Raw genomic sequence first — 15,104 nt, 5'->3', positions numbered from 1 at the left:
AATTTCTTTTCAATTTCTTTCAGAATTTTCTTTTCAATCCTTACACAAGTAGAACTCAAACTGACCTCAGCTAGAGTTTTTCTTTAGTGAGGATTTCAAGATTTCAAGTTCCATGGACTTTGAAGGTCTCTACTGAGAACAATTCATACTAAGCTACCTGAAGAATGAAATGCTGTGGAATGATATTGTTGAGTTATCTGTTCATTAAATCTGCATACTGAATTCATTTATTTATGAGTTTTTTGCATCTCATTTGAACCAGAATTGCCTGTGGAATGTAACCTTTCTTCTTGGAGTTTCTCAATCCCTTTTTAAAACCAGTCTTGCCATTTTTCTTCTGTACTAGAAATTTCCAGTAAAATTCACTGAGCGCATATATCTGATGTAAGTCTGCATAAGTACTTGTTACTTTCTGGAACTAAGCTAGAATAGTGAATTATACTAATCAGCAGCTATGAAGTCTCAATGTTTATTTCCATAAGAGAATAAGTATCTCAGAACATTACACTGAAGAATGGAATGCATTTCTAAGCAGAGTAATTTCTCCCTTATTATAGCCTTACTTCATTTATGGCTGAAACAATGTCCAGTTAGCTAATGTCTCTGACTCAGAACATTTATATTAATATAAAATCAATATATAATACTACCAATAGTATTGAGCTTTAAGAAAGCAACACATTGATTTTGATGAATTTTTCTTTTCATATAGCAAATCATCACAGCATTTTCATTTCATTTAGGTTCCCTGTAAAGCATGGAATTTTTCTTCAACAGAAAAATTCTATCCTTCCTAAGTAGATATACTTCTTCAGCAAAAGTTTTAAAAATGCTTTTTGCTCATGCATGACTTCCCTCAATTCTTTCAGTCCATATAATCATGGCCTAAAATACGCATAACATTCCTAATATCATCCTTGGGATTCTAGTTCTTAACTAACTGATTCTCCTTTTTCAAAGTAATTTATTGCCTGCATGTGAAGCTAAAACAATGTAGATCAATATGCAACATAGCCAACAGAGTGTTCTCAGACCGCCTCTGCCTGAGAAACAATACTTCATCTTATTTCATTTCTTATCCATGCAAAAAGTTGCTATCAGTTCCCTTCATAAAGTTGTGCAGGTATAAAGGAAAACCTTGCATGAAATATTCTTACTTTGGAGTTTAAAAGTAGGTCTACTTGGTTTATCTCCATGGGGAGGTAGACTGACCATAACAAAATAATTTTTTATGTATACGTACGTAGAGTCTTGCACATAGAGAAAAAGGTGATTATAAATTCAGGTTTTACATTATTTAGGTTCTGATTAGGTTTAACATCTACTTTGCATTCACAGAAATAACAATGTGAGATATGAGGCAGTGAATCAGAATCAATATTATCCTTGAGCACTGCAATGTCTTGTCCTCACTCTCCTCCAGTCCTCATCATTTCAACATAGCACTCCATTAACGCACATAAGGAAAATTATTTGAAGAATTTGCAAGCAAATTAAATGAAGACTCTTTAATAATCTTGCTTTGCAATACTAGGACATGCCCTCACTAAAGATTATAATTGGCTTTGGTATCCTATGATTCTGTGTACTAAAATCAAAGCTTGAAATGAGGCAGAGCAGTGCAACATCTCAGCATTGCTGTGGGTATAGCTGCATCATCAACATCATGTGCACATAATCTACTCACCTACCCTTTTTCATTCCGAGACTGCCTGTTTCCTCACACAGTTATTACTCCCACGTGAGTTTGCCTTTCCTCACCCAGCTTCAATCATAATGTTAGCTGATTTCTGGACAGACTAAAAACAATAGCTGCTTCCCGTTGGGCATTAAATACCATTTAATATGCTTTTTTTCCTTTAGGAAAAAACTAAATCTAATAGTGGTATAAATACCCCCAAATAGGCAGACATTTATAGGGATAAACTGGAAATCTTTACTAATCTTAAATGCATGTAACATGTAGCACATTCTTGTATATAGGCAACTTTTTTAGTCATTAAATACTGAATGAATATATCAATTTAATTTACACTGAAAACAGTATTTTTAATTCCCCCAAGTCTAACTTGCTCTGTGATCAATGTAGTAGCAGTTGGGCCTTTTTGTTGTTATTTAATGCTTTGCAGTTTGTTCAGATGTAGACTTCTTCTCCTTACTGTCAGAATCCTTTCACACAGGATGTTATCAGTAATGGTGTAAAACCACCTTGTTGATAAGAGCATCCTAGAAATAAAACTCCTGCTGACCCTGATAAGGAAAGAAGTTTTGACTTCAGAGGTTTTGTCATTGTTTCTTACCATCCAGCTCTATTTTAACTGGCAATAAACTAAATAATTAATTTTCTCTAACTTGAGAATGTTTTGCCTGTGATGGTAATTGGTAAGTGATCTCCCCATTTTTATCTCAACCCACGTGCTTTTTCTTCTTACTTTTCCCCCTGTTCTGCTGAGGAAGGGTGGTGAGAGAGTGGCTGCATAGGTGCCTGGCAGCCAGCTGAGGTTGCCCCATTACAATATGCTAGGCACAATGACTCAATTTTTTGCAAGAAGAAATTCTATACCTTTACTATTCTGAAATCAAATCCTTGGCTTCAGCGTCAAATTTTCTCCACTAAGTCTTTTTCAATAATACCAAAAGGATCTTGTTAGAGACCCTAACTCTTTGGAAATGATGCAATACAAAAACACTTGCAGTGGCACAGCATGTTTTTTCACAAGAAAATAAATCTTTTTTTTTTAGCCAGTGGAATACACATTTTTAAAGTTCTTAATGTTGGACTAGAAAGGCAAAAATGTACTTGTATGTCAGTGCTGGCCCATTTTCCATTTCTCTTATGCTGTTACAGATTTTTCATTAGTTCCCTGACCTCTCAGTTATTTCTTTTCAGTTTTACTCATGTTGGTTTTCTGTATTTGTTTTTTGAAGTCTAGTCCTTGAGTACATTCTCCAGTCATATGTGAACAATTCTGAATAGTTCACTCACTCAAACCAATCCAGACATGTCTACATGTTCAAAATCCATACTTCATGCAGTATATTGACTTTCAAAAAGAAGTGCCCCTCAATGCTCGCACCAAAGCCCTCTGCTCCTTTATTTGCAGGTTTGTGTGATAATGCAGTAAACAGTCTAGGAGGTCATTGTGAAAAGTAAGCATAATGAAAAATCTAAGACAAACATATTATTTTCCATAAAAATAATTTAAAAATCTCTGCATTCTCTGCAGTGCTATTAAACATAAAAGGAGATAGAATCCAGGAATATGTGGTATAGTAGCAAAAAGGCATACTAGCCACAATGTCTCACTTCTGATATTGCAGTTACTTTACACTTAAACTCCAGCTTATATCTAGACATTGTTTTCCTTAATCTCTTTATGCAAGCACTAACAGCAGCAAAAGCCTGCCATGAAAATCTTACTGCAAATTTCTTTTTCTAGCCCTAACTTCCTGATGATTTTGAAATGCAAGTGTAATTGAGAATTGGTTGGAGTATTTTGTGTACTTTTCACTGCGAAACACTAATATTTCCAAAGTCAGAATGAAAGGGTATTTATAACATAAGTTACAGCCAACTGCTGTCACTATCTCAAAATATAATCAGAGTGCATGAAATGGGCTCTATGGCCTCTGTGGTGCATAGTTTTATACTATTAAGTGTAGTTTAGAAATAACAGAAACTGATATTGATGGGATCTGTTTTTGATTGTGCACAAGCCAGCCAGGAATGCTTAAGGAAACCGAAACAACAATAAAAGTAAATTAAATATCTAGTTGCAGGCCGCAGATGACTCTTATATCTCCTACCACATTTTCAGTAAAAATTTGGCAGGTTAGTAACCTTACTTAGCATCTTTAATGGTCTTCTGAGTGTGTATGCTATGATGAGACAGACTTAACTGAAAAATTGTTTCAGGCTGCTAAACTACATAAACTAGCGTAATTGTACTGACTAAACTGAATAAGCCCGAAAAAGTCATACTGGATGCAAAGATTTAATAATTTTTAGAGGTGCTAATAGGTAGGTTTACTAACAACTATGATCAAAAGAAGGCTGGACAGGAGAAAAGGATAGATGAATACAATATAGTATTTATATTAACCAGAGTGCTAATTTTCACATGCTGCATAAAGTTACACAGAAAGAATTGAAGGAAGGACTGCACAATATGATCACTCTCAAGCCTCAGACTTCAGTGTTTAAAAACAACCCACAAAGTAGTGTACCTCTGCATAATCTGCATGGATCAGTGTATGGATAGCTATAAAAGGATACAACATGGATGGAATCTCTTGCTTGTACAGGAGGATTACAATATGAACTAAATGAAAAGACTATTTTTCCATTTTACTACCATTAAAAAAATTGGAGAGTAATGAAACTAATATTTAATTTGAAAACACTTTAGTTGTAACTGCACTTTATATACCAAAACAAAACCAAAATGTGTAATTTTGTGCAATTTTTCTTAGAACTATGGAGACATTTCTAGTTTGATTCTTAAAAGAGCTTTTCAATATTCATGTGGACTACAAGCTATCACAACTTCCTGTAGGAAGCATATAAGCATTGTCAAGTTCAGTGCAATACTACCGATTTGTTATACAGCTGCTTGTTTTGTTCAAGGGATCAGTTTGGTTTTTTAGGTTACATATACATATGAATATGCACTCTGATTTTTGTATCATTCATGTTCCCCAAATATACTTCACTGTTTCATTTCTAACACTGAAGAACTTTTAACCAAAACCAAATTTTAAAACAGATGCTTTTAACTGCAGCAGAATCCATACTCTACTGCATTACAGCTATCAAAAGTTTTGCCTAACTTGCTGGGGAAAAACCCACAGCGATTCATTCCAAACCAAGGATTTCTTTCAGATTTTGCTGGCATCCATGGAAACAGAGTCTTGAGAGGCTACATCTATGCTGCTTTGTTACATTATTTCTGAGAGCTGCCACAGCAGACTCCTGTAAATCTCAAGGGATTTACAGACCACACAAGTCTTATCCCAACATTACACTACAAGTGGTACCTTCAGGACTGGCATGTGTCCCACCACTTCTTGTACTGTCTCCCACACCCTTCAAACTCCCCCTAAGACATTTGCAACACATATAAGGTGTATATAAGTTGGCTGCTAGGTTCCCGTCTTCAAGGAGCACAGTTGCAGCTCCAGGCACTGAGAAAGATGTGCTTGTGTGTGGCTGCTTATTGCTGGTCTTCACTATGCCTGCTCCAAAATGGATTTCAACTTCAGCAAGAGAAAGAAGTTTGACACTCAGTGGTGACTTTGGCTCTACCTCATGTAGGCCAAGAAATCTTTTGGGCTTATCACGGATGAGTAAAACTAGGAGATAGAAGTAAATCAGGACAATGTGGACTTCAAGATGGCAGCAGAGAAAAAGAGGTTGTATCCTGATGTGATGGCTCATGTTGACACCTGTGCACACCACTGCCCAAAAGCTGCAGGTATTATTCACCTTGGAGATACTTCCTGTTACTTGGCATTGTCCTCCACAGTAGGTTTATCCTGCTTTTCCAAGTTTACTGGAGAGAAAAGCCTACTTGGCTGGATTTAAGTGAGCTTATATGGACACTGGAGAGACCCATAGTTGCAAGGTGGATATTGAAATTCTACTCGCATGGGCCAATCTGTGGATATCGATGCACAAGTTCTGTACTGACATTTATGTTCTGGCCAGTCTGAAGGAGAAAAATGAGCGTACTGAGAGAAAGCAAGTTGATTCAAGTGTCATGTCTTATAGAAATAACCCAGTGTTCAGAAAACTGCTGCAGCAGGGCTCAGCACCTGATGTCTGTGGTTCTGGATCCCTTTCAAACATCTTTTGTGCTGCGGTTTGAAAACAGAGTGCCAACATGGCTGAGGCTTTCCGCAGAGCTGACATAACTTTAAATATACTGCATAATATCTCTGAGGGACTTGTGGTGTACCCGAAGGTGATTGGGAGGGGAATCTGGCAGTAGCTACCATTCATGACCACAGAGAATATAATCAAGGCTATGGTGAAAGTACAGAGCAATTGTCACGAGTGCCGTGAGATTTTTGTCCTTTCCCAGAAGCCAACTGCTGCTATAAGACAAGAAGTGATGATAATGACTTCATTGTCCATGTCTGTGCTGGTGCCACCCAAAGAGGAAGGAGATAGAAACTGAGAGCATGGTCTACGCCACTGGACCTGGATGCCAGATTACCTTTAAATCTAGCCCCTCACAGCCTGTATCTGGAAGCTTGAAGAGACTTGGTTCACCTGAATGTGTGCATACAGGAGGACATGGATGTGATCTCCAAGGACTTCAGGGATGTGAGAGACGGAAGGAGTTAATGTCTCAAACACTGTGGTGTGGCAAGTTCTGCATAACAACAAACCCTGCATAACAATGAACCACAGGTGAGAAGCCGATCAGCATGGATCAGCACAGGACACCAGCAACAGGACACCAGGGCGTGCAGGAGGATGCGCAGCTCCATGTTGTGATACGCTAAGCAGGGCAGCTCACCATGTATGGCCAAAGATCAAACAATTGTCATGCCTGCAGGGAAGGAGAAGTTACTCCCCAAACGACCCCCAAGCCCACTGACCCATTTCCTGAAGGTTCTGAAAGCACAAACCGTGCATGACACCTAATTAGCCTAATGAGTTCAAGTGCCCTCCCAAAAGAGGGGCAAGGAGATTATAGAAGGACACAAACCGAAGCCCCACACTCATGCCCTCCCAAACTGGACCTCTAGACTGGCTGGACCAATGCGGGACGCAGGGCTGGTGAAATCTTTCTCTTTTCTTTTCCTCTTTCTCTCTCTGTCTCTTTCTTTCTCTCTCCTTTTTTATAACCCCTACACCTCATCCCTTTAGAGAAAACCATTGACCAAGTCTGGGACTAGGAGTGGATCTAGCCGCCCCTAGGCTCTTCTGTGAGAAGGAGTCTAGAAAGCAAGGGGGTCCACTCTGAAACTTGTGACTCAATGGGAGGGCTCTCCTTATTGTCTTCTCTGAATTGACATATATGGTTAGCATGTGTTACACGGTTTACTGACGTAGTTCCATGCCAATTCCTGTTGTGAGAGACCACACTACCTACTGTTACACCTCCCAAGTTCAGGCTGCTTCTGCCATAAATAAAACGTTCAACTGATCATTTGGTATCGTTTCACCTTAATTTAGCCCAAGGGAATTCCGAACTTACCACAACCCCTCCCTGGTCTGTCCAGCACAGGTCATGACAAGGGATAGAGCTCAAAACTGTGTTTAACATCTGACAGCCTGGCTAGCCAATTTTTAGGAAAGAAGCTACAGGCTTGGAATCAACGGAACTCAGAAAACAACTAGGAACATATCAAAGGCTGCTAGGAGGATCAGCTAAGACCCAGCTTGGGGTTGAATGTATCTATAGGTGATTTTTGGCTTTGAACAATCTGAAACTGGAAACCAAGCATATGCTGTTGGGGCCCTAAAGCAAAAAAAATGACAAAAATCCCCACCAGGCTGAGGCACTCCTCAGAATTGCTCTAATTAATCTGTACAAAGGAAGTGCAGAGGGGTAATTCAACAATGAAATCTTTTAGCAGAAGCTATATAAATTTATAGATAAATACAATCCTTAATCCATAGATATCACAATTATGTTTTTGGATCCTTTTATCCCGAAATAAAATTCAGAAAACCCAAGGTTAATACCTTAACTTCTCCTTTTGATAAATTTCAGACATCTTGTCAAGTAAAGAAGGGAGCTGGTTTTCACATTATGGTATTTGAAATAATCAAAACTGGTACATATAATTATCACTGCTATCATCAGCTAACAATTTACCTTATTGGAAATCTTAGTAATGCATTAACTCTTTTCTTTTAGAAACTAGAATCTCATCCTCTGAATGCTGGGATTTCATCAGCTAAAAGGTAAAATGAAGTTAAAATGTACTCACTTATTTTAATTCTCACTTCATTTAATTTTTCTCCAAGGCATTTAGCTTCGGCAAACCTGTCAATGCAAGCATAATGATACAGAATTATTCTAAAGAACAACTAGTTAAACTAGTTGTTCACAATAAAATACAGGATTACTCAGGACTACTTTTTAGTTTGTAAGTGGAACCAGTTGGAAACCATTTTCCATCAGAAAAGATTCTCTAGTCTAAAAGAAACCATTTCTGAAAGAAACCATGTAACAAATACGTTTACTAGACAGACAAAACAAATTTATTTGACTTTTTAAGTTTTAAAAATTATGTTATTCCAATTCTGATGATTGGATTCTCTTAAATATTCATACTACAATACAATATTAATTTTAATATGCTACATTACTTGCAATGTTTTAACATACAGCTATAAAGAGTAAAGGAAAAAAAATCCAAGCAGAGTCAAAACATTTCAAAGTATTAGAACTTCTGCTCACCAGAATTTTTCAAATTTCAGCTTGTAATTTGCATATTGCTGACAATCACTGTTTGTGCTGTGTGAAAATGTACATCCCAGTCACTAAGGAACCTCTCAAACAGAAATATAAGAAAGTGTGACAAAACTAAATTATTCTGTTCTTCTACAGATAGTCCTTATGTGAATGCAGACTTTTAGATGATATTCAGCTACTGCTCAAATACCAATACAAGCCAAAGCTAGCCACATGAAGATATGCAAATAGCAAGCAAGAAGCAGGCTGAGAAGGATGGAAACAAATCAATGAATCAGGTTTTGGAAACTCCCTTTTTGTAGTATGCAAATAGCTTGACCTCAAATCAAAACTGGAATTGAGTTTTTTTTAAATGTGAAATTCGCACCACATATGTTTCTAAATTAATTCACTGACAACTTCCTCATTATATTCAAATAATTGAATCTTCACATGGTATATAAAATATTCTAATGATCAGAAGTTTCTTTTTTAGCTGGCAGTTGTTCACTGTACGTCTTGCTTCTTAGGAAATGTGTCATATCTAAGTATATCCTTAAAAATCAGCTGCTTACAGAGCCTTAGAAATTCATTTATATTTTCTACATTCCCTACAGTCTGCGAGAACTTGATGCCTTCTCCTTTTGTGCTTTTTTCTGCCAGTTTTCTAATCTTTTACAGCAGTTGCTGTCATAATTATTCTCTTACACTTATTTAACTCAGTAATATACAAGACTGTTTAGGACAAATGGCATACATATCAGGCTTTCAAATGCCAAGTATATTCTGCTGTAAAAATAATGACAGTCAATTCAATGCACAATGTCAAAGTCTGAAGAGTCTCTGAAAGAACTGAGGCTTGTTCAAGGAAATATCCATTGTAATAGTCTAAATAGTAATAGTTTAAAAGGTAGAAGGATGATTTGCTGCATTGGGACATTTGTTGTAGGACATTAGGCTTGACATGAAATTCTGAATTGTTATTTGGGTGTGTACAAGTTGAACCTTGCTGAATGTCGAGGCAGAACTGTAATACTTATTTATTAAGCAAGCCTTCAGCTGATCTGGAATAGTCTTAATTTAGCCAAAGTAACTAAGGAAATCCACAAATGGTATTTCTGTCTAACTCAAATAATGGCAAAACAGAGGCAAGCAATACGGCTTTCCCCTGGGAAGGCAGGGTTTGGAAAATTGCCCTTTCTCAATTAGTCCATTTCCCTGTAAAACTGGAACAAGTTAGAATTTCAGATGCCTGCATTTGTACCTGCTCACGAACATTTGCTTTCAAGGCTGAATTCAACATGGCTAAATAGCTGAAGTTGCAGGGTTCCTCAGCACTTACTGTTTCTTACATAAAGAAGGCAGAAGCCTTTGAAACACCGGTGAGACTTTTATATAAGCTTTTTCCACTGGTGTTAATTTAGAGCACCCAAGCAGGCCTTGAAGACTGTGTAAGATCAAAGGGAAACATCCCGAAGTACCTACTTCTTTCTTTCCCTCAGCTCCCATGAGCCAAATACTAAGTTCATCAGTTAGTAATTCCTGAGGCAAATTTCCTGTTGACTATTGACTCTGATTCATGTTCACAGAGAGATTTAGCTGGACAAGTTGAAGCCAGCTATCTATCCAGCCCTTATTCATAGGTTACTGCCAATAGTTGAACAGGCCGTGCACCTGTTTCTCAAACACCACAGTTTATAAACTGGCACAATAACATAAACTGAAATTTGGCATTAATTTATGACAGTCCAACAAATTCCATCTATGACTATGAATCATAGTCAAACAAAATAAACCAGATAAAGACATAAGATTTGACTCTAATACTGAAAGGGAAAAGGTGATTTCTGATACTCCTCTAATAAAAAGGTGGTATTATCTAGCATAAGGGTGATGATATTGTTACAAATAGTGATGAGTGAACAATTATATTGTTAGCTGAAAAGAGTTCATGTGTATTCTACATGGAGACCACTCCATAGAAAGGCTGAAGTTGCCAAATCATGTCTTCTATTACATACAAGATAAATTTTCCATGATGAAACCCGGAAGTGAATTTAGCCACTAATTTTAGTGGAACAAGCATTTTTGCAAAGATTTCACTCTTTGAATGAAATGTCAGTAATGAAAAAGTAAATATTTTGAAAAACAAATCTCTGACTCATAATGTAAACCAAGACAAACTCAGAGGCTGTCTAATGAGAGAACAGAGACATTTAGTGAATTAAATGAACATTCACTCATTTTTAATTATTAGAAATTACAACAAGTGACCTAAGTGAAACTCGTCCTGAGTTACTGAAAAAACAAATTAGCTGATAACCAGCTGAAACACAGGAAGCAAGGAAAGAAGAAAGTGGAAAAAGGTAATGGAGAACAACAAAATGGAAACTACATTTACGTCACATCTCTAAGCTCAGTAGAATTTTACTACTGGAAATATTGACTAGGATGGGACTTAAAAGCTTTGTGCAGTATGCAATATTACATTGGAGCAGCTCAGCTGGAAAGATTTCTTGGTAGTATATATCACCAGAAAATGAGATGCATTTTTCTCCTCATAGAAACAATGCTAAGAGAACATGGTTGCATTGAGAAACAGGATATTATTAAGTTCTCTGGAAGTCAGGTTTAAGAAGTCCAAATTGCAGAAGTCTGATTCTGTCTGGGCATAACCAGATCTTTTTAAGCAGGGCAGCAGTTACTAATATATAGAAGAAAGATGAAAAAAATTGCTTTGTATTAACTGCAAACCAAGCTGTAGAAGGTCACTTTTTCTATCTTACAAAGCCACTTCCCATAGGCACTGTCCTAATAGGATAGCTTGAATCTATTGTCTTTCACTTGAACAGTAAGTAGGTAAATGCGCTTCAGAGAGAAATTATCCTTAAATATATAAGCTTCCCCACTTTTTAAATCCAGAGATGGTACTGAGGTAAAGTACTGAGCTACTGTCCCTGTGAAGAGCTCTGAAGTAATAGGTGAAAAGTTTTATGTCAGAAACAGTATTTCTTTTATATATTTTTTTTTAAAAGAAGACAAATTCTTTTCAGTATTTGATTTAATAAACTGATTACATTTGATTGTTTATACACAGGTAGTTACAGAAAAAAATATATGTATATTGTATATATATGACTATGTATATTCACATCTGTATGAATAATTTCACAGCCCAAGCAACAGTTGCAACCTTCACAGTCAAACTTCCAACTAGGCTCACTGACAGTTCACCATTCAATTAATATAAGAATGATATAATGCACACTTGAAGTCTTACAGAGATGAGCCAGGGGCTCTGAGGTTATAGGAGCCAACAGGGAAATACCAGTGAAATACCTCAAAGGAATTAAGGGGTGTTCCTCTAAGAAGGTGACATGGCCGACAGCCCAGCTGAAGTGCCTCTACACCAATGCATGCAACACAGGCAACAAACAGGAGTTGGAAGCCACTGTGCTCTAGAAAGCTATGACCTAGTTGCCATTACTGAAACTTGGTGGCATGAATCCCATGAACGGATTGCATTGATGGCTACAGGTTGTTCAGAAGGGACAAGCAAGGAAGGAGGGGCGGAAGCGTTGCCCTCTACATCAAGAAATGGATAGTGTGAAGAGCTGTCTCTGAAGCATAGCCACGAGCAGGTTGGAAGCTTATGGGTAAGAATCAGAGACTACGACAACAAAGGGAACTTTGTGGTTGGTGTCTACCACAGGCCGCCCGATCAAGGGAAGCCTACTGACAAAGCCTTCTTAATCCAGCTACAGGAGGCACTGCGCTCGCAGGCTCTTGTCCTGCTGGGAGACTTCAGCCACCCCAACATCTGCTGGAAAAGTAGCATGGGGAGCTGTTGGCGGTCCAGGAAACTCCTGGAATGCATTGAGGGTTGTGGGATACTTGGAAAGTAATGGGCACACAGTGAATAATCCAGACTCGATAGAATTGATCAATTTGTGAGCCAAGGATGTTTTGTAGGCAGCAGACTTCAAGGATGCTTTGCCTGTGGACACATATTTAGCTAACGGTAGTAAGAGCATTCCAGACGCCTTTAGAAGGCCTTGAACAGAATAAACAAGAAGACAAAAAAAGAAAGATACCAATTAGAAGAACACAGGTGCGCATTCCATGATAAAGGGAACTTGGCACAAAGAACCTCAATTCGGCAGCTTATCTTGACCAATTAGACTGAGACAAGTTTTGCATGTTTTAGTTAATACAACCAATTATGCCTTATGTTTATGCGCGTGTACAGTGTTGATATAACCAATCATTAGGTGTAACTAGGCGCGTGGACAGCACATGCTAACCAATCTCTAATTTGCTTATGCGTGAACAGTAACTAGAATGAACATATAAACCGAGCTATCTTGGCAATAAAGTGGCATCTGCTTGATCATATTGATTGTGTGCAGTGTCCGTGACTTCCGCGTCAACAGAGGGTAACTTCTTAAGCCAGGTAATAGACAGCCCTACCAGAGGGGATGTGATACTGGACCTGTTGATCACCAACGCAAGTGAGCTAATCAGTGACATCAAGATTGGAGGCAGCCTGGGCTGCAGTGATCATGCACTGGTGGAGTTCGCAGTCCTGAGGGATATGGGTCAGGCGAAGAGTGAAGTCAGGACCTTGAATTTTAGGAAAGCAGAATTCCAGCTGTTCAAGGAGTTAATCAATAGGACCCCCTGGGAAACTGCCCTCAGGGACAAGGGAGAAGAAGAGAGCTGGTAGATCTTTAAGGATACTTTCCATAGAGCACAAGAGCTCTCGATCCCCAGGTGTAAGAAATCAGGAAAGGAAGGCAAGAGACCAGCATGGATGAGTTGAGACCTGCTGGTCAAACTAAAGGGCAAGAAGGAAATGCACAGGCAGTGGAAGCAGGGACAGGTATGCTGGTAAGAGTATAGGGATGCTGCCCAGTTGTGTAGGGATAGGGTCAGGAAGGCCAAGGTACAGCTGGAGCTGAAGTTGGCAAGGGATGCAAAGAATAAGAAGGAGTTCTACAGGTATGTAAGCCAGAAAAGGAAGGTCAGAGAAAGCGTATCCCCTGTGATGAGCAAGACTGGCAAACTGGTAACAACAGACGAGGAGAAGGTTGAGGTACTCAACGACTTTTTTGCCTGTCTTCACTGGTAATCTCTCTTCCCACACCTCTCAAGTGGATAGACTACAAGATGGGGACTGGAGGATCGAAGTCCCCCCACTGTAAGAGAAGATCAGGTTCATGACCTCCTGAGGAACCTGAACATACATAAGTCTATAGGACCTGACGAGATGCATCCCAGAGTCCTGCGGGAATTGGCTGAGGTAGTTGCCAAGCCACTCTCCATGATATTTGAAAAATCATGGCAGTCAGTTGAAGTCCCTGGTGACTGGAAAAAGGGAAACATTGAACTCATTTTTAAAAAGGGTAGAAAAGAGGACCTTGGGAACTACTGACCTGTCAGCCTCACCTCTGTGCCTGGGAGGATCATGGAAGAGATGCTGCTAGAAGCTATGCTAAGGCACATTGAGGACAGGGAGGTGATTTGAGACAGCCAGCATGGCTTCAACAAGGGCAAGTCCTGCCTGACCAACCTAGTGGCTTTCTATAATGGAGTGACTACATCAGTGGACAAGGTACCAGTGGATGAAAAGCTGGACATGAGCCAGTAATGTGTGCTCGCAGCCAGGCAGCCAAACATATCCTCGGCTGCATTCAAAAGAAGCGTGGCCAGCAGGTCAGAGGAGGTGATTCTCCCCCTCTACTCTGCTCTCATGAGACCCCACTTGGAGTACTGCATCCAGCTCTGGAGCCCTCAGCACAGGAAAGACAGGGACCTGTTGGAGCAGGTCCAGAGGAGGGCCACAAAAATGATCAGAAGGATGGAACACCTCTCCTATGAAGAAAGGCTGAGAGAGTTGGGGTTGTTTAGCCTGGAGAAGGCTCAGGGAGACCCTACTGTGGCCTTTCAATACTTCAAGGGGGGCCTATAAGAAAGATGGGGACAGAGTCTTTAGCAGGGCATGTTGTGATAGGACAAGGGGTAATGGTTTTAAGCTAAAAGAGGGTAGATTTAGATTAGATATAAGGAAGAAATTTTTCACAATAAGGGTGGTAAAACACTGGAACAGGTTGCCCAGAGAGGTGGTAGATGCCCCATTCCTGGAAACATTCAAGGTCAGGTTGGATGGGGCTCTGAGCAACCTGATCTAGTTGAAGATGTCCCTGCTTAATGCAAGGGCATTGGACTACATGACCTTTAAAGGTTCCTTCCAACCCAAACTACTCTATGATTCTATGATAATTAGCAAGCCAAGAAAATCTACACAAAATACCCAAAGGAAAAAATGAGACAGCTAAAAATAAGGAATTTGTGAACCAAATACTGTTTGTGGTATGACAGAAGTGGTTATGCAACTATAAACAAAATTATTAATGTGAGAGGCCTACATGTAAAGGGAAGTTATGGTAACCTTTAAACATGTGGTGTCCACACACTTCTTCCTGTACAATTTGAACACTGGCTGGATAACAGAGCTTTTGTGTAACTGGTAATTCAGAGGCTGCATTCCAAATTACAGACTGGATTTGATATAAATCCATTCTAATGAACTCGGTAAACTTGGAGCTATAGGCATCTTTGCTAAAAATGACTGCAAATAGCAGAGGAAAACTGATTTGCTCCAGGGTATCAACATTCACATTAGCACTG

General features: G+C 39.0%; 1 protein-coding gene across 1 annotated transcript in view; it reads right to left on the bottom strand.

Annotated features, from left to right (window-relative positions):
• KIF6 (kinesin family member 6) overlaps positions 1–15,104 on the bottom strand; it is a 192,307-nt gene that overhangs the window by 41,750 nt on the left and 135,453 nt on the right. Inside the window, 1 exon segment of the mRNA XM_052806418.1 lies at positions 7,948–8,003. Within this exon segment, the coding sequence (XP_052662378.1) occupies positions 7,948–8,003 (56 nt within the window).

The sequence above is a fragment of the Harpia harpyja genome, chromosome 13 (genome assembly GCF_026419915.1).
Source record: "Harpia harpyja isolate bHarHar1 chromosome 13, bHarHar1 primary haplotype, whole genome shotgun sequence".
In the NCBI taxonomy this organism is placed as follows: domain Eukaryota; kingdom Metazoa; phylum Chordata; class Aves; order Accipitriformes; family Accipitridae; genus Harpia; species Harpia harpyja.
This window is presented reverse-complemented; position numbering and strand designations above follow the sequence as displayed.